The sequence below is a fragment of the Aspergillus welwitschiae genome (genome assembly GCF_003344945.1).
Source record: "Aspergillus welwitschiae strain CBS 139.54b unplaced genomic scaffold BDQ94scaffold_2, whole genome shotgun sequence".
Lineage (NCBI taxonomy): Eukaryota > Fungi > Ascomycota > Eurotiomycetes > Eurotiales > Aspergillaceae > Aspergillus > Aspergillus welwitschiae.
In genome coordinates, this window is record NW_020798696.1 from 1,379,234 (window position 1) to 1,395,809 (window position 16,576).

The following is a 16,576-nucleotide window of genomic DNA, read 5'->3' on the forward strand; positions in this document are numbered from 1 at the left end:
TGATAGCATGCTTTGCATTAAAGTTGAAACCACCGATCTCCGACGGCTTGGCAATGATCTACCCTTGTTTTCTGTTTCTTGGACAAACCACCGAAATCTTAGCAAGGGCGCTAATTCTCACATCCAATGAGAGAGTTTGTTAATCCACTTCGTACACTTCATCATTCCAGTATACGCGTTCACCATCCGGCGAGGGAATAGTTGAGTGTTTTTAGAATATATACCCGTTCGAGATAGTATTCGACGCACACCCACCCCAATTGAAAGTCGGTCTCCTCCGGCGCTGAAACATCCCACTTTCCGACTAAAGGCAAAATGACAATAAGCACGTTAGTCATGGACATTGCTATGAGATTGGAGTGGTTGGCGACACCGCGAGTCATTCTAGGTATCGGTGCCGGATGGGTATGTTGGTCCTTCTATCTGGGCATGAGCAAATCCATTGACTCACCTCTCTTGGAAGATCTTCATCTACCTCATTAGCAAGGTGGTCTACGCTCTTTGTCTGGATCCCCTCCGCCATATTCCGGGACCTCGTCTGAATGCAGTCTCTATGATCCCCTATGCAAGACATTTGCTTGCCGGCACAACTGTTCAGAATTCCGTCTCTCTGCACAAACAATACGGGGAAGTGGTACGCATCGCGCCCAACGAGGTTTCACTCATTTGTGGCGAGACGGCGTTCCCCGATATCTATGGTAGGTTATTCATCACATCACAAACTATGGGGCAGATCAGGGCTGATTCTGCTGTTTGCAGGGTTTCGGACGGGAAAGATGAAAGGGCATCTAAATATGTCCAAGGTAAGCTATTCAGCCCACCTCCCGTCCTAGGTCCAGATGAATTGTAGCGACCAACATCAATAGGACCCGGTATGGTATGTGACTCCGAGTAATGGGGCGCCGTCTATCTTGCAGGCAAATGATGAGGACCACTCTCGAGGTGTGTATGCCTCCTTATCCGTTCACTCCATGCATCTTACTTACCCTCTCGCTAGGTCGCCGTGTACTCGCCCATGCCTTCAGCGATAAGGCGCTCATGGGCCAGGAACCACTGGTTCAGCGTTACGTCGATCAACTCATCGACCGACTCAAAGAAGTAACATCTGCCAACGACGAACCGGTGGACATGGTAAAATGGTACAATTGGACTACCTTTGATGTAATTGCCGATCTTCTCTTCGGTATGATCCCTCTCACTGGCACCTGTCCTCTAGATAACTCATTTCTGATGCACTGCAGGGGAGCCCTTTGGCTGCCTCCAAGACCTCTCAACCCACCAATACGTCGCCCTCCTCTTCCAATCCCTCAAGTCCCTCCGGATGATCTACATTCTCGCCTACTACCCGTGGCTTCGCTTCCTCGGCAACCTCATAGTAGATAAAGGCCTGATTAAGAAACGAAAGGAATACGCGGTACACCCTCTTCTCTCCCTCCCTCCCTTCCTTCCTCCCCACATATCCCAGTATACACCCTCAATGCTAACAAGGCAGAGGGAATCCAGACCTGGGTTTCCACCCAAGTCACTAAACGAATCAATACCGCCACCCCTCGGCCCGACTTTATGAGCCACATCCTCGCCAACAACAACAACCGGGGCGTGAAGCTCACCCGGGCAGAGATCGACTCCAACGCGACCTTGATGACGACCGCGGGCTCCGAGACGACCGCCACCCTACTCAGCGGAGCGACCTACCTCCTCCTCACGCATCCTCGCGTCCTTCGTACCCTCCAGGACGAGATCCACTCGGAATTCCCAACCTATGAGTCCATCACACTAGAGGCAGTCGCCAAGCGGACACCCTACCTGAACGCCGTCATTTCCGAAGCACTCCGCTTCTTCCCGCCCATCCCTGTAGGATTCATCCGCCGGGTGCCCAAGGGTGGAGAGACGGTGAGTGGGTATTGGATACCCGAGGGGACGATTCTCTCGGTCAGTCATTACGCGGCGTATCACTCGGAGAGAAACTTCAGGGATCCGGACAGTTGGGTGCCGGAGCGGTGGTTAGTAACCCCTTCCTTCGTCTTGCCTTGGATAGATCTATGTGGCGGTAGGTGGTGAAGAACTACTCTTGTAACTGACGGAAATGAGCTAGGCTCGGTGACGAGAGATACGTCAACGACAAGCGCGCCGCGTTCCAGCCATTCAGCTTCGGGCCCCGTAGCTGTCTCGGTAGGAACCTGGCATACGCGGAGATGCGGCTGATCCTCGCCAAGATGGTCTGGTCGTTTGAGATGGAGTTAGATGAGGGGTTGAGTCGCGATTGGTTGCAGCGTTGTCGCGTTATGAGGCTTTGGCAGAAGCCCGAGTTGGAAGTGCGGGTGAGGCCGAGGGTAGTTGCTTGATTTCAGGAGCTTTCACCGGGGGATGAATTGGAAGAGAGCATAACAACACTCTAGTTATTATCTTTTCGTTCGGCTATATAGGCACCGTAGATATATGATTGAAGCCTCCATCATTCAATTCCTCTTTTCGAGATCCCAACCAAGGTGATTGAGATCTAAACTTCAGGCTGAATAACTTAGCTGGGGCTCTCTACTATACTCCAAATTCTTTCCTTCATAATTGAAAAGACATGGTACGTCTATCTTGCATGATACTCGTCCCAACGTCTAGAGCATGGGTAAATTGGCTATCAGTTAAATTTGAATCTAAGAAGACTAGCTAAACGCCAAACATAATCCATTGTAAAGTTCAGAACAGCAAGACATGGATACCGTACATCACTAAGCAAAACGCTATCTAAATACTGTCTTTGTTGGCACAGTCTGCTTCTAATGCTACCCAGACAATCCCAATGCTAATATAACTCAACGACATCTACGAAACAGTCATCACTTATATGCCTTACTCAGCTTCAAAAAAAGACCTATCCACCGAAGAGGAGGGTTCTACGCGTGACGACCACAGCAGCAAATACACTCTAGTTATCGACCAAACCACCCCTTGTAGCCACCAACGACATTCGCAACTGCATCAGTGCCGCTCGAGCTTGGGTCTCCAACTCAGAGATCGAGCCCAGAGAGGAGGTGGGAGGAGGCGGGGGCGGTATATGCTGCTCCCGCTCCCAAGGCTCTTCGACCACCATCATCTCCTCTACTTCCTCGCTCCATCTCCCGCTTGTGGGTGGTCGTCTTCCGGTAGTGCTGTTGGAAGCCTGCTTTTCAAACTCGGCGGTATACATCCTGATCATTTGCTGGAGGCGATCCAGAAAATAGGTGATCATGTGGAAGAGGAGGACGAGGCGAAGTTCGACGAGGGAGGGGGCTGAGCACCATGTGCTGGTGTTGTTGTCGGGGCCGGTAGTGGTGGTGGTTGTCGACAATGACGGTTGGGCGTGAGTTAGGGCATCGCGGTGGAGGGCGGTAAGGAGGGTAGCATATATGAGGAGGAGAAGGCTGTAGCAGGCTATGGTGAAGTGGTATATCACTGTTTCGTCTGCCGCAGCAGCGGGTGCAGTTGATGGATTGTTGTTAGGTGTGGTCCAGAGGAGGTGAGAGATGGTTTCTAGGAGATGACGGGAGGATGTGAATGTTTCGCGGAGGTTGGTGGTGGCGGCGGTAGTGGTAGCGCTGGGAGGTGACAAGGGGGCATTGAAGAGTGTGGTAACAGCTTCAAACGCGGCATTGGTGATGAGGGGATGATCAGACAGCGCTCGTGTGGTTTGATAAACGGCGTGAAGACGCGTTGCTAAGTCCGGAAGCCGCCCAACGCAATTTTCAGGGTTGTCTAAACCTGATGCGGAGAGTGAACGAGGCGGAGTGGTATCAAGAGGTGGCGGCTGCGGCACAACTTGGGATGATAGGAAACAAAAACTATCCTCCCAAGTTGGGTCTGGAAGCCACCCTGAAGTGGATAGACCGGTCAACGAGGCCAGATCCTCGGTGGAGAAAATGGGAGGGGCAGTGTCTGAGCTAGACGGGGCAGCAGTAGTCGTCGTCGTAGTTATAGGGGGAGCTCCAGCCGTAGCTCCCGCTCCAGCAGCACAAGCACGGACCGCAGCGCGGGGCCGACCCTTGGGCAAAGCAGTGCTATAGACGCATTGCACCTTCTGCCTTAAACATCGGATGCAACTTGCATCGTCATTCGTACTTGGCCGCGGACACCGCAGTTTCTGCGCGTAGCAGCGATCGCAGGATAACCGCTTAGGAAGTGCAGCGGTCTGTTGCATTTTTTTTGGCACATCTCCACTTTTGCTGCTATCATGTTGTGAAGAATCGTTCTTATATCACTTCCACCGGAGTCTGACTTGATATTAGTCCATCCCAGCCAAAGGAAGAGGGGAAATCGTAAGCAGCACAGGGTTCCGCATCCATCGGCCACAATTACAATCCTTCAGCATCATTTGCCTCTCAACAAAACCTTTCAGCTTCGATAACGTGAGACACTGGTCTAGATCGAAGCCCTGCCTCGGCCGGGGACCATGCCATGGTAGCGTTTCTGCGACTCGTCTTGAAGCGAAATAGGTGCATCGGACTTGTAGTTCCAGAGACCGGTACTTCTCCTTTCGGACGACTTGACATCGGAGAAGGACGGCCATTGCGCAGCCACCAACCTATTTGCGGATTGATGCGGTGACAAGCGACGGTCTCAGGTTTGGTTATCCTTCTCCTCACCTCGATCTTCTCCAATTCCCCTCACAGATTCCCCTCATCGGATCATGCTTGCTAGATGAGGGGTCACTGATGAAAGAACACTCATTGCCAGTCTTCACGTGAGGCACACTGATACACTCGACCGGCCGAAGGGGACATCTCTCGCATCAACGGGTGAGGATCGGCACGGCCCGGGAGGAGACGGTGAGGGGTGCCAAGAAAAGACAAGCAATTCTGCCAAGAGCTGGGCAAGGCTGACGCCCCCTCAAGCATGGAGCATAAGTTCCAAGAGGAGAAGCTTTTATACTCTTGATCATTTGCCAACTCCAGTAATGATGAGGGAATTTCGCAGCTGTCGTAGTGGCGAGTTGACACTAGTACGGCCCGCCCCCGGCCGGTTAGGGCTACGGAGATTAGCCACGGATTTTATCTCCCCGACCGAGGAGACTCGGGCTCCCATTTCGGTCTCCGGCCTGTTTGTTCTCCTACTTTCAGCCCTGTCTGGGTCTCCGTCGGTGGTCCCATCGGGAAAATTGTATATAAGTCCCTCCTACAATCATAGGCGATACTACACCCCCAAGCCAAGTCAAAAAAAAGGCCCAAACAAAGTGAAGCTGAATTCACAAGACACTCAATTCAATCTACCTACCAAAGTTCGCCATGTCTTTCTATCCCACCACCCTCCCCGCGCTCCCCCTCCGCGAGGCTATCGTGGACCCGGTTTACCGCGCCGTCCTCTCTTTCGATGGCAACGACCTCCCCCTCTTCGAGTCGGCCTTCTTCGAGGACGCCGCCTTCGACTTCAACGGCAGCGTGATGGAGGGCCGCGCGGCCATCAAGTCTGGCAGCTGGGACAACGTCTCCAAGCTGGACACCACCCATTTCCTTAGCAACGTGCGCATCAACCTCCCCTCGGAGGACAGCACGACCGCGACTGTGACCGCCTCAGCTTTGGCCCAGCACTTCCGCACAGGCCAGGGGAACCAGCCCGACACCACCCGCCTGACGAGCGGGGCGCTGTACTCTTTCGACGTGGCCAAGGATCCCGCGGATGCGAATGGATTGTGGAAAATCAAGCTGTGGAAGATGAAACTGGTGTGGACGGAGGGTGACTGGGGGTTGATGACGGGAAATTAGACCGCCGATCTTTGGTTTTCGTTGGAGAGGCTGGATGTAAGTGGATAGCTGCAAAAGTCGATTACGACAGGGTTGAAATCCACATATAGGGCCTAAGCCGCGATTGGTTGTCTGCTGTTCCGTTTTAGGTCTCCTACATAAGGATCTTTATTAGGGGTAATGAGAAGGGGGTGGTAATGGTCAGCACTAAAAACGTAGTAAGACAAGGGTCATTGATGGCGCCATACTGTACAGCTATATTTAAGTGCCATTACTATACACTAAATGTCCGTACGGCGGCTGCACCCGGTTTGGCCTAATGGGGAAATAGCCCTACACACGAACTAGTTGGACCCTGGCACGGAAAAACTCCTGCGCTATCTAAGATTTGCGATTCGCTATCATTTTCCCTCAGCGGCACCTAATGAAATTACATTGACCCGAACAATCTATTTGCCAAAGTATGGCTTGAATTTCATTCGCCGCGAGCCCCCTAGCAGGGACTGAACTTGCTCCACTTCCGTATGTTGGCCCCATAAATATAGAACAAAAACGGGACAGGCACGAGGGCCGTGGACAGGAATCCGAGAAGGGACATGGCCCATGGTACTCCAAGATTATTGAACTAGGAGAGTAATGATTCAGTCAGTCCGGGAATGATATGCGACGATTCGGTCAGCAGTGAAATGAAACTGGCCAAGGACATACCGTATACGTAGCAAACAAAGGAAACCCCGCCCCCAGCAGACCTCGAAACATGGCATTGGCCGAAATGGCCGAATTGGCGTTCATCTTGTACACATCGATCAAGTAGTTTACGCCTTGCAAGAAGATCAAAAGGATACCACAGCCCATAAATCCACCGGCGACCACCTGTGGCACCCAGATAATGTGCGGGTTCGACGTCCATGCAAACCAGAACATCCCGATCGGCAGCAGCACACTGCCCACCATCATGGGCACTAGCCGCTCCTCGGGCGCATTCTCCCCGTGCAGCTGCAGCTTGCGCTGCATCCGGGTCTTGGTATGCGCGATGACAATCACCACACCCACCAAAACCCCGATGGTGATGGCGAGGAAGGGCAGCGCCCCGACGCCCAGGTTCCAGCCACGCTGCTGCTCGAAGGTGATCGGGTAGGCCTCGAAGCACAGATATAAGAACCCGTAGATAAAGCCCATATAGAGGGTTATCAGGGCGAGGATGGGCTCCTGGGACAGCATGAGGAACGGTTTGAAGATGTACACACGCCCGATCATCTGGAGGGTCATCTTCGGGCGCGGGGGAAGGGCGTCGTGGAGGCCGCGTTTGTGCGCGCGTCGCGTCAGGAGAACGGCGCTATAGGTCTCAGGGACGGTGAGGAAGTAGAGGAGGCCGAAGGACAGGCTGAGGATCACGACGAGCCATTGCGTCCAGCGCCAGCCGAGGTGGGGGGACATGGTCACGAAGCCCCCGACCAGGGGGCCTAGGACGGGGCCCAGGAAGGTTGCACTGGCGAATCCCGCGACGGCGATGCCACGAAAAAGCGGATCGTAGAGGTCGGCAAGGGATCCTCCTGCCTGAGTTGTGTGTTAGTGTTGTGTGTTGTGCTTCTGGGAGGAACAGACTCACAATTGCTAACGGGGCCGCGCCAAATACTCCGCAAATGAATCGACAGATGAATATAGTGGCCACATTCTTAGCAACTGCGACCGGGATAGAGAAAATGCCAAAGATGAAAATACCGAGACTGAGCGGATATTTACGACCGAGGACCTCAGAGGCTGGCCCAAAAGCCAAGGGTCCGAAGACGTAGCCCAGCACGAACAACGAAGTAGCAAGAATCGAAACCTCTTTCGAGATTCCAAATTCTGTCATTAAATGGAGACTGGCAGGACTGAGAATGGAAGAGGCAAAGGTAGAGAGGCAGGTCAAGATGGCGAGGTTAGCGGTGATATAGATCTTCCTGGCGGTGGTGAAGTTTCGTGGGTTATCCTGTGGACATACCAAGCAAAATTAACTATTGGATAACAGCTGGGGAAGAACATTCTGGCAGTAAAGCCTCTACCGGATCATCGATGCCATCCCAGCCAATTGTATGGGGGGTGTGTTTGACTGTTTGATCATTCTCTGCCTTCGGGTCTCCTGCTGAGGCTTCTTCAGAGCTGGAGCACCAAACTTGGCCCTCCTGGACCGACTTGCTCTCGGACTGCATGCTTGGTCCTCAGAAGTAGACTCAATGGGCGATTGGGAGATAAGACTTCGGCAGAATTCATCCTGGAATCAATATCGACAGGAAGCAATGGCTTACAATGGGAGGGCACAGTTGCTTGACACCTTCAGCTTCGCCGTTCCGGAAGACCGAAAGGCCGAATTGCGAAGACGAGTTTAACATGGGGTCGGAGACTGACAGCCCTAACCCCTTATCTTCAGGCCCACCTGCACATGCATCTATTTAATGCCCGAAAGTCTTCCCCAAAGCACGATAACCACGGCCTTCGGTGGTTTTATTGCTTCTCATCCTTCCCCAACACGCGCAATCAACCACATGCCCACCATAAGTGCAATGGCCCTTCCAAAGGGCACTCGAGGCATGGGGAATGGCCATTGCAATCCACAATCACATCCACATCGCCAACATGCCCTCTGCCACACCCGTGATCCCATCCCAACAAACCGCTATCGTCGCTGAAGGCGCCGGCCAACTGAGCATCTATCACGATGCCCCAGTTCCCGCTCTCCAACCCGATGTGGCTCTCGTCAAAACCGCCGCCGTGGCCATCAATCCAGTCGATGCGAAGATGCTCGACTACAGCCCTGTCCCGGGGGCCATCCACGGGTATGACTTCGCGGGCACCATCGTCGCCCTGGGGAGTGACACCCCGCCGCATCTGAAGGTCGGCGACCGGGTCGCAGGCTTCGTGCATGGCATGAACCCCCTCCTGCCTGACGTGGGTGCATTCGCCGAATACGTCGCCGCCTCCGCCGACCTGGTCCTCAAGCTCCCGGACACGATGAGTTTCGAGGAGGGCGCCTCGCTGGGGCTGGGGCTGTTCACCGCGGGACTGGGTCTCTTCCAACATCTCCAGATCCCACTTTCTCTCACTCGTGAGCCGAGCCCGGAGGCTAGCTCACCTACAAAGGCAGACTTTGTCCTCGTTGCGGGTGGCAGTACTGCCACGGGAACCCGAGCACTGCAACTGCTGAAACTGTACGCTTAACCTTTGCCTCTGCTGCTCTGTCCTCCAATAGGGTACTTGTATAAAGCATGATACTAAGCCGTAAAAATGGGATAGAGCCGGCCTCCGTCCAGTAGCCACCTGCTCCCCCGCCCACTTCGACCTGGCCCGCCGCTTCGGCGCCGAAGCCGTCTTCGACTACCACGATCCTGACTGCGCCGCCGCCATCCGCGCCTACACGAAGAACACCCTCGCCTACGCGCTCGACTGCCTCGCCCTGGCGGAAACCACCCAGCTCTGCTACGGTGCTCTTGGCCGCGCGGGCGGGCGCTACGTCACCCTCGAGCCCTTCCGGGAGGCGATCGCCGCCCAGCGCCCGCACACCGTCACCCCGTCCTGGTTGCTGGCGCTGACGATCTTCGGGCGCAAAGTTGCGTTGGATGGGGAGTATGGGCGAGAGGCAAATCCGGAGGACCGGGAGTTTGGGGCGCGGTTGACGGAGCAGGTGCAGGGGCTGTTGGATGAGGGGAAGGTGGATGTGCATCCAGTCAGGGTTATGGGTGGGGGCTGGCAGGGAGTGTTGGAGGGAGTGGATTTGGTGAGGCGGCAGACGGTTTCGGGGCACAAGTTGGTTTACGCAGTTTAATTCTAGTTTGGTGGTGTTCTAGTTTGGGTCTGTGGTCTAGTCTAGGTTGAGAGGGAAGAAATTGATGATGTGGTTATTCTTCTTGAACGGAATTCTGAAATGCACTTGCTAGTATGTTTATCTTTTTTATCTTTCTCTGTCCTAATCAGGGCCCATATCCTAGAAACGTTGTGATTTAGCGAACAGGGAAGGTAAGGTTACAGTCCACTGTGAAGGGCTTCATTCAATCTATTTGACGCAATTGTTGCTATAGTCACAGCACATCAGAAATTCGATGTTCAGGGGATTGATTTCTTGTTCGGAGCAGCTTCTCTATCAAGAGTTCCCGCTTGCGAGCTAGATCATGAGACACGGATCGGAAGATCCCAGAGTCGGTGATTTCTCTTTGCGTTCGGTGATATATAACTATGCAGTAGTATCTTATCCTCGGCAGAGCTATTCGGTCCTTTAGTTGCATATCAACGTACTGCCGCTAGGCCCATTAAGCTATGTGCATAAACAATACTAAAAGAAACCGAATTACGCCGAGGATCATGAGATAGCCTTGTACCTCCTAGTCCTTCCTCTCTTAGGATAAGAAGCCACAATAGTCAGTAGCTTTCGTAGAAGCAGCATTTAGACGCGACCCACTATATATCCTTGACGACTTTCAGACCATTCATTCCGGACTTTCCTCGTCTGACCTCCTCAGCCCGTAATTTTGATCAATTGAAAAAATATGACAGTCACCAAGATTGAAATCCCCACCATCGATCTGCGGGGATACTACGAGCCCACCTCCCCAACCAGTAAAGAGGAGGTGGTCGCGCAGGTCCGCGCCGCTTGTCTGGAACATGGGTTTTTCCAAATTGAGGGCCACGGGGTCTCGCTGGAAGTTCAGCGAAACATGCTGGCCGCATGCAAGACGTTCTTCGACTTGCCGACGGACCAGAAGGCGGAGCTCTCGCTGTATAAGAACACCTGGCGCCGCGGGTATGAGGGGTACGGAGAGCAGACGCCGCATCATGCCGTCTTGCCAGATCAGAAGGAGGTCTGCAATGCCTTCCTTTATCGCTTTCTGACTGACTGATACACTCCTACTGCAGGCATTCTTCGTCGGAAGGGATCTCCCCGAGGACCAGATCGGATTCCTGAAAGGACCCAACGTCTGGCCGGAGCAGGTCCCCACGAACCAGTTCCGTGGACCCGTCGAAGAGTACTTCGAAGCCCTGCTCAAGCTTGGGCACAGGGTCATGGAGGTCCTCGTCGTGGGCATGGGTCATCCTCCCAGTATTCTCGATTCCTTCACAGGCAACGCAGCAATGTGAGTACAACCCGCCCCTCTCCATACTTGTCTGTTCACGTTCATTCAACCTGACGCCCATCGCTTTCCACTTCATCCATGCTCAGGTTCCTCAAACTTCTCCGCTACCCCGAACACACCTTCACTGACCCCAGGGTCTTCGGCTCCGGTGCGCACACCGACTACGGGGGCCTCACCATCCTGCTGCAGGACCCCGGAAAGCATGGTCTTGAGGTCTATCACGCCGCCACGGAACAGTGGATCCCCGTTCCCGCCGTTGAGGACCGATTCGTCATCAATCTGGGGGACATGGTGCAGCGCTGGACGGACGGGGAGTACAAGAGCAACCTCCACCGGGTGATCAACAAGGCGAGTGGGGAGCGCTTCGCGGTGCCCGCTTTCTGGCATGGAGATTTGGAGGCGACGAACCCGCTGAATCCTAACGATACGAGCGGGGAGACGGTCCAAGATTTCATCCGGAAGAAGTTCTATCGCGACTATTCGCTCCCGTTGGCAGAGGAGAAAGGGTCTGCCGTTGCTGTTTAAGGGCGTGTTGGGTGGAAGATTTAGGGTAGTCTTGCAGTAGTGTATTGGTATGGAGGAGGAAAACCTCGAGGGTTATTGCAAAGAGTGTTGAAAGCAAAATTTACTTCTATGAGAAGTTGGATTGATACTATGGTTACTTGGGAGTATATCCACATTTACAGAGTAGTTTAGGGTCATACGAGACATACTCATTACAATGGGGCTGGGATTCACAGAGGGCTAGAAAATGACAAGCCGTTGTCAAGTCGCGCACTGTTTAAATGGGTCACATGATCAAATTGTATAAGCTCAGAGGGGAATGATCAGGACACGCACTTTTGAGCTCAGCCCACGCTCCGGACAGATCCTGACTAATACTCACATGACAGTGCTGACCAGTGGGTCACTGGATCTCGACTCTTCATACTTCCACCATTCCACTAGTCCCATCTAGTTTGCTTCTCTCCTCATTATCGATCCCAGTTTCCAGGATCCGGGAATGTTCCGCTGCATCCTCAGTCACAAATTCCCCTAGCGGCCATGGTCCAAGCTCAGGCTCCCGGAAAGCCGGTCCGCTTGGCTACCGCATGCACCGAGTGTCAGCGTCGGAAGCAAAAGGCAAGCATCCGAACCTATCATGAATCTCGAGCAGCTTGAGTACATGTGCTAACACTACGGTATATAGTGCAGCCGGGAATGGCCCTGCAATCACTGCCAAGCACGAAGGATTGCCCATCTCTGTAAATTCACACCGAAGAAGGTGCTCAAGGCTAAGCCTGTCTGTAATGATCCAAGGTCCGCTCAAATAGATACCTCGATTGTCGTATTTCACTGTTGACACTCGCAGGGCCACAGATGTGTCTCTGAGCGACAATGGACAAAGCCTTACAGAAGCTCCGGGCTCAGTCGTGTCGGGCATCGCCACCGGGGATGATTTCCGCATGCTGGGATACCTCCCCGATAGCGATGATCAACTTGCAAATGGCGCTGAGCAATCCGTAAGACTGCAATTTCATCTAGAATTGGCCATATGCTAAAGTACTTTTGTGTACAGCAATCAGCCGCATTATCACCCTCCCAGGGACTCGTATCGCCCGAATTGGAAAAAGCAATTCGCACTATTCCCCCCAAACCTTATACAGGTAAATGTGGCGACGGCTCTTCGTGATAGCCTGCTTACTTGTGCGACTTGTGCCAGATACCCTGGTACAGTACTTCCTGAGTGAGATGAATGACCAGTACTATTGCCTTTACCCGCCGACTTTCTCGCACGACTATGCGACGTGGTGGTCAGGGAAAGCCAATGGCCAGTCATTGACCCCCGCCTTTACAGCCCTGCTGCTGCATGTTTGCGCCTGCACTATTCTCTACCTGGATGTCGAGACGCGACAGCAACTGGAGAGTGATTTGGGCGAAAATTATGCAAGTCTTTCCGAGCAGTACCATCGTACTGCCAAGCAGCTCAGCAACACCATTGGACCAGGAAAAGGCGGTTTGACACAAGTACAGCAACTCTTCCTTGGTGCAATATGGTACAAGACCGAAGCCTTATTTGTCGAGTCATGGCACGCCTTGGGGGCTGCAATCCACGAGGCCCAAGAACTAGGTCAGTGCCCTCGTACATCTAGCCAGTCGGATACTGATCCGGAATAGGAATGCATCGTAGCTCCTCCAAAGCAAAAGTGTCTGAATTCGAACGGGAGATGCGAAGACGGATATGGTGTCTTCTTTACACCTGGGACTGGTAAGTCCACTACCCTTTTGCAGTGTCTCATACTAACCCTACAGGCAAATGTCGCTCCTTCTATCACGACCATTCATCATCAACAGCAGCTGCTGTTCCCTCGAGCTACCTAACCTACGACTCGAGACACCAAACATAGAAGCAAATACCCCCTCCCCAGTAACATCCATATCCCTCCAATGCCAACTAGGACAAAGAATCTCCACAATCCCCGGAGTAATGAGCGGCATCCTATCACCCAACCAAGCAATCGCCATCCAACAAGAAGTCACCCGATGGACTGAAACCTTCCCCCAAATCTTCCACCTCACGGCCCCCGACACCACCCACGACCACACCCACACCTACATTCCAATGCAACGCCATCAACTCCACGCCCTAGCCCACATGGTCACCTTCATGCCCCTCAAACCCTGTCTCACCATCAACCCCACCACCCACACACCCAACCTCGAAAGATCCCTCCAACCAACTGCAGTATCCTGCGCCTTGAACCTAATGCTCTCAGCCCAGCAGCTCCTCTCGCATCTCCTCCCCGCAAATGGCAAATTCCACTTCGCGCCGTTCTTGATGTTCGACACGGCTGCGTACCTCTGCTCTGCTCTTATCCATGACAAACATCGGGACCTTCCCCAGCGGGATAAGGTACTCGAGTGCATATCTCTAGCCCTAAGCACATTGAAAGATGTCGCCAGAACGGCCAAAACAGGCGCTACTTGCTATGCTGTTCTTGCGAAGATTGTGGGTAACATACCCCTCTCTGCCCAGGAGAGGGAGGTGATCTGTGCGCAGAGGTCTTCTGCTACAACGTCTACCACTGGTATTATTGATGATGCGGGCCGTTCTTCGTCCGACGGTAATATTGCAGGTCAACAGGATAATGGTATAGTTCCGTCAGTGTCAGGAGGACTCGATTCATCTGGAATAATACCTAACATCCATGCGTCTGCCGGTGGACTAGGACTAGATGGTATCCCTAGCATGGATCTGGATTTAAATCTGAGTGATCTGAATCAGATTTGGGATTGGGATAATCTTGGTTTGGATTTGGATATACCTGGGTTTTAAAGAAGTCTTATGTTCTGGGTGTACAGACTATTTCATAGCCAATATATCAGTTGGTCCCATGTAGTTTTCATTACCTGCTATATTCTGATTCGCCCTACCACTTTACTGCAACGTCCTCAACAATTTAGTGTAAATACTGTTTCATATACCATACATACATAACCTTTAGCATATCCATCATATACATACATTCATTAATCATTTAGTCCAGAGTCCCAACGCCATTCGCCACATATTTACCAAGCATGTAAACCATCCATCATCAACAAACTACTCATCACCCCTCTCCTCCCCATCGTCAATAATCATCTCCACCTCCTTAACCGGATGCAACAGCATCGGCGGCAAACACATTCTCCCCTCACCCGCCAACTCCGCCTGCTCACCTCCCTCATTATCAACCTTGTACCCCAGCCAACGTTTCCACAAGTTCGGTGCAAAGCCAGCAGAATAGAACCATGTCGAGCCGCGGAAATTGTGTTCCCTATCGCCAAAGACAGAAGTGCGGGCACCACCCGACGCACCGTTCCGGCCAGCATTGAACACCGATTCAAGGTACTGAATCGGCCAGCGGCGGTCAATGTACACCGAGTGGGGCACGTAGACGGCCTTAAATCCGTGGTGGAGGGCTGTAGTGGCGGGCCACATTTCGGAAAACATGGAGTGGCGCTTGTGAACGGTTTCGTGGTGCATGGTTTGGAGGAGTTTGTTGGAGAGACGGGAGGCGGTGATGATGGAGGCGCGGCGGGGAGGAAGGGGGCCGGTGGAGCGGTCGTAGCCGGTGACGTCGTCGCGGAGGGGCCAGGTTGTGCCTTCGGGGTCGAAGAGGGGGTTGAAGACGATGAGGTCAGCTTCTTCATCGACGCCCCATTCGTAACGGTCTTTGTCAATCGTGGTGGGTGGGATGCCTTCCGAGGGGACTTCCAGGATGTCAGGTTCGTTGGGTCGTTCGGGGCCCCAGATTGGCTTGTCGCCTTGTTGTTGCTGTTGCGCTTTCAGGGTCTCGGGGGTGTGTTCTTGACCGGGCCGAGAGGCGCTGGCGGCACTCCAAAGGTTGTTGGGGCTGTTGGTGCCGATGTCGGTCTGCACGCGGACCATCTGCCGGAAGTCTTCCCAGGTGCCGTGCACCGAGGGGATGTAGAATCGGGCGTTTCGCTCCCAGAGGCCCTTGCGTGGCTGGGCTCGTGCCCAGTTGATGACCTTGTCGAAGAGGTGGTACCAGTGGCCGGTGTATCGGGCGTCCATCTCCCAGTTCCAGTAGTAGTCGTACCCGGGGTGCTGGTGCGCAAAATACTGCATGGGCATGTAGGTGCTGCGGTATACGCCATGCACGGATAGTCCGCGGGCCCAGTTCTCTTCCAGACCAGGGTACATGAGATTCATCTGCCGCTCGGACCAGAGGGTAGCCATGCCGCGGAATTCAGCTGGCAGGGCCTCGTTCAGCACACGCTCGTAGACCTCGTCGTCAGCCCAAATCTGGAGAGTTTCGTCCCGGACCTGGACGAGGAAATGAATGGTATATTCGCCGCCGGAAAGCAGTGACAGCTCAGAGATGAGGGCTCGCAGATACAGGATGTCGTCTGGCGTGTAGTGGAAATCATGCCACGTGCGGATCACGAACGCTGTCCGAGGTAGGTAGGACTTTCCATCAGACTGTGCCTTGTCCTGAGGCGCCTGCTTGGTGTCTGGCGCACCCACAGACATAGTACGGAAGCGGTCGGACTGGGATGAAGGGAGATCGCTAAATCGATGACTGTTCGATGCCAAGCATCGATTCTGCGCAGCTGCCCAGTCAACTCGACGAAAGTCAACTGGCGGAACGTCATCCCAGACACGCTCTGAGCCTTCACGATCGCCTTCGAGGCCCGCGCCAATACCACCCTTTCGCACACTGTAGCCTAGACCGTAAGGACCCAGACGTCCAAAACGGTCAAAGCAAACGTCGTCTTTAATACCGATCATCTCGTTGGAGCCCATGATAGCATCTGGGAACCCACGAGGTACACCAGGGTAGTGATGCACCAGAGGGATCCGTAGGGTCTCGTCTTCATCAAGGAAGCAATCGCGCTTCTCGCCGTACTTTTCAACATATTCCGTAGACGAGTAGTCGGGATACGGATTGAAGATAGAGCTCGAGAATGGCAATGTCTCATCCCGGGCTTGAATGACGGTATCATTCGCAACATTCTCGGTTTCGATGCCCAAAACTTCCGCGTTGTCATTGGGGTACTCCGGCACCTGTTCGCTTCGCGATACCAGGGACCGGATACCGCCATGGTAGCGTTTCAGGAAAGGGAAACTCTCCCATTGTGCCGGCTTTGCGGCAGGCTTGGGTAACGGAACATTGACGCGAGTGACAGCTGAGAGGAAGGTAAAGCGGAACAAGGTGCAGATGAACAAGACCAAGAAGGCCAGTAGCGCGAGACAGAGCCATCTCATGATCC

The 16,576-nt window shown here is 53.5% G+C and overlaps 8 protein-coding genes across 8 annotated transcripts; 5 read left to right on the top strand and 3 right to left on the bottom strand.

Moving 5' to 3' along the window:
• Positions 1 to 315: 315 nt before the first annotated feature.
• On the top strand, positions 316 to 2,345 carry BDQ94DRAFT_156574 (cytochrome P450; the record flags this gene model as incomplete). Its single annotated transcript, XM_026768637.1, has 8 exons — positions 316 to 405; positions 464 to 698; positions 760 to 803; positions 867 to 942; positions 998 to 1,183; positions 1,242 to 1,414; positions 1,504 to 2,003; positions 2,096 to 2,345. The coding sequence occupies 8 exons, from the start codon at positions 316 to 318 to the stop codon at positions 2,343 to 2,345; spliced, it is 1,554 nt and encodes a 517-aa protein (XP_026631813.1).
• Positions 2,346 to 2,923: 578 nt separating this feature from the next.
• On the bottom strand, positions 2,924 to 4,171 carry BDQ94DRAFT_165888 (Zn(II)2Cys6 transcription factor domain-containing protein; the record flags this gene model as incomplete). Its single annotated transcript, XM_026770427.1, has 1 exon — positions 2,924 to 4,171. One exon carries the CDS (start codon positions 4,169 to 4,171, stop codon positions 2,924 to 2,926), a length of 1,248 nt encoding a protein of 415 aa, XP_026631814.1.
• A 929-nt stretch (positions 4,172 to 5,100) lies between these two features.
• On the top strand, positions 5,101 to 6,021 carry BDQ94DRAFT_134630 (nuclear transport factor 2 family protein). Its single transcript, XM_026764508.1, has one exon. The coding sequence runs from the start codon at positions 5,256 to 5,258 to the stop codon at positions 5,730 to 5,732; it is 477 nt and encodes a 158-aa protein (XP_026631815.1). The 5' UTR covers positions 5,101 to 5,255; the 3' UTR covers positions 5,733 to 6,021.
• A 12-nt stretch (positions 6,022 to 6,033) lies between these two features.
• BDQ94DRAFT_179726 (MFS transporter) lies at positions 6,034 to 8,296 on the bottom strand (the record flags this gene model as incomplete). The annotated part of the gene is made up of 6 exons (XM_026773463.1): positions 6,034 to 6,336; positions 6,420 to 7,264; positions 7,317 to 7,683; positions 7,757 to 7,897; positions 8,000 to 8,127; positions 8,179 to 8,296. 6 exons carry the CDS (start codon positions 8,294 to 8,296, stop codon positions 6,205 to 6,207), a joined length of 1,731 nt encoding a protein of 576 aa, XP_026631816.1. The 3' UTR covers positions 6,034 to 6,204.
• Positions 8,297 to 8,327: 31 nt separating this feature from the next.
• Positions 8,328 to 9,586, top strand: BDQ94DRAFT_179728 (zinc-binding alcohol dehydrogenase family protein; the record flags this gene model as incomplete). Its single annotated transcript, XM_026773464.1, has 2 exons — positions 8,328 to 8,899; positions 8,985 to 9,586. The coding sequence occupies 2 exons, from the start codon at positions 8,328 to 8,330 to the stop codon at positions 9,511 to 9,513; spliced, it is 1,101 nt and encodes a 366-aa protein (XP_026631817.1). The 3' UTR covers positions 9,514 to 9,586.
• Positions 9,587 to 10,231: 645 nt separating this feature from the next.
• BDQ94DRAFT_156577 (isopenicillin N synthase family dioxygenase) lies at positions 10,232 to 11,341 on the top strand (the record flags this gene model as incomplete). Its single annotated transcript, XM_026768638.1, has 3 exons — positions 10,232 to 10,543; positions 10,599 to 10,816; positions 10,903 to 11,341. The coding sequence occupies 3 exons, from the start codon at positions 10,232 to 10,234 to the stop codon at positions 11,339 to 11,341; spliced, it is 969 nt and encodes a 322-aa protein (XP_026631818.1).
• A 480-nt stretch (positions 11,342 to 11,821) lies between these two features.
• BDQ94DRAFT_179732 (uncharacterized protein) lies at positions 11,822 to 14,177 on the top strand. Its single transcript, XM_026773465.1, has 7 exons — positions 11,822 to 11,938; positions 12,006 to 12,115; positions 12,168 to 12,318; positions 12,375 to 12,462; positions 12,519 to 12,926; positions 12,974 to 13,064; positions 13,109 to 14,177. The coding sequence occupies exons 1-7, from the start codon at positions 11,861 to 11,863 to the stop codon at positions 14,130 to 14,132; spliced, it is 1,950 nt and encodes a 649-aa protein (XP_026631819.1). The 5' UTR covers positions 11,822 to 11,860; the 3' UTR covers positions 14,133 to 14,177.
• On the bottom strand, positions 14,155 to 16,497 carry BDQ94DRAFT_134633 (DUF3405 domain-containing protein; the record flags this gene model as incomplete). Its single annotated transcript, XM_026764509.1, has 1 exon — positions 14,155 to 16,497. A coding segment is annotated over exon 1 (1,703 nt), but the record flags the coding sequence as incomplete, so codon positions are not given.
• Between the last annotated feature and the right edge of the window lie 79 nt (positions 16,498 to 16,576).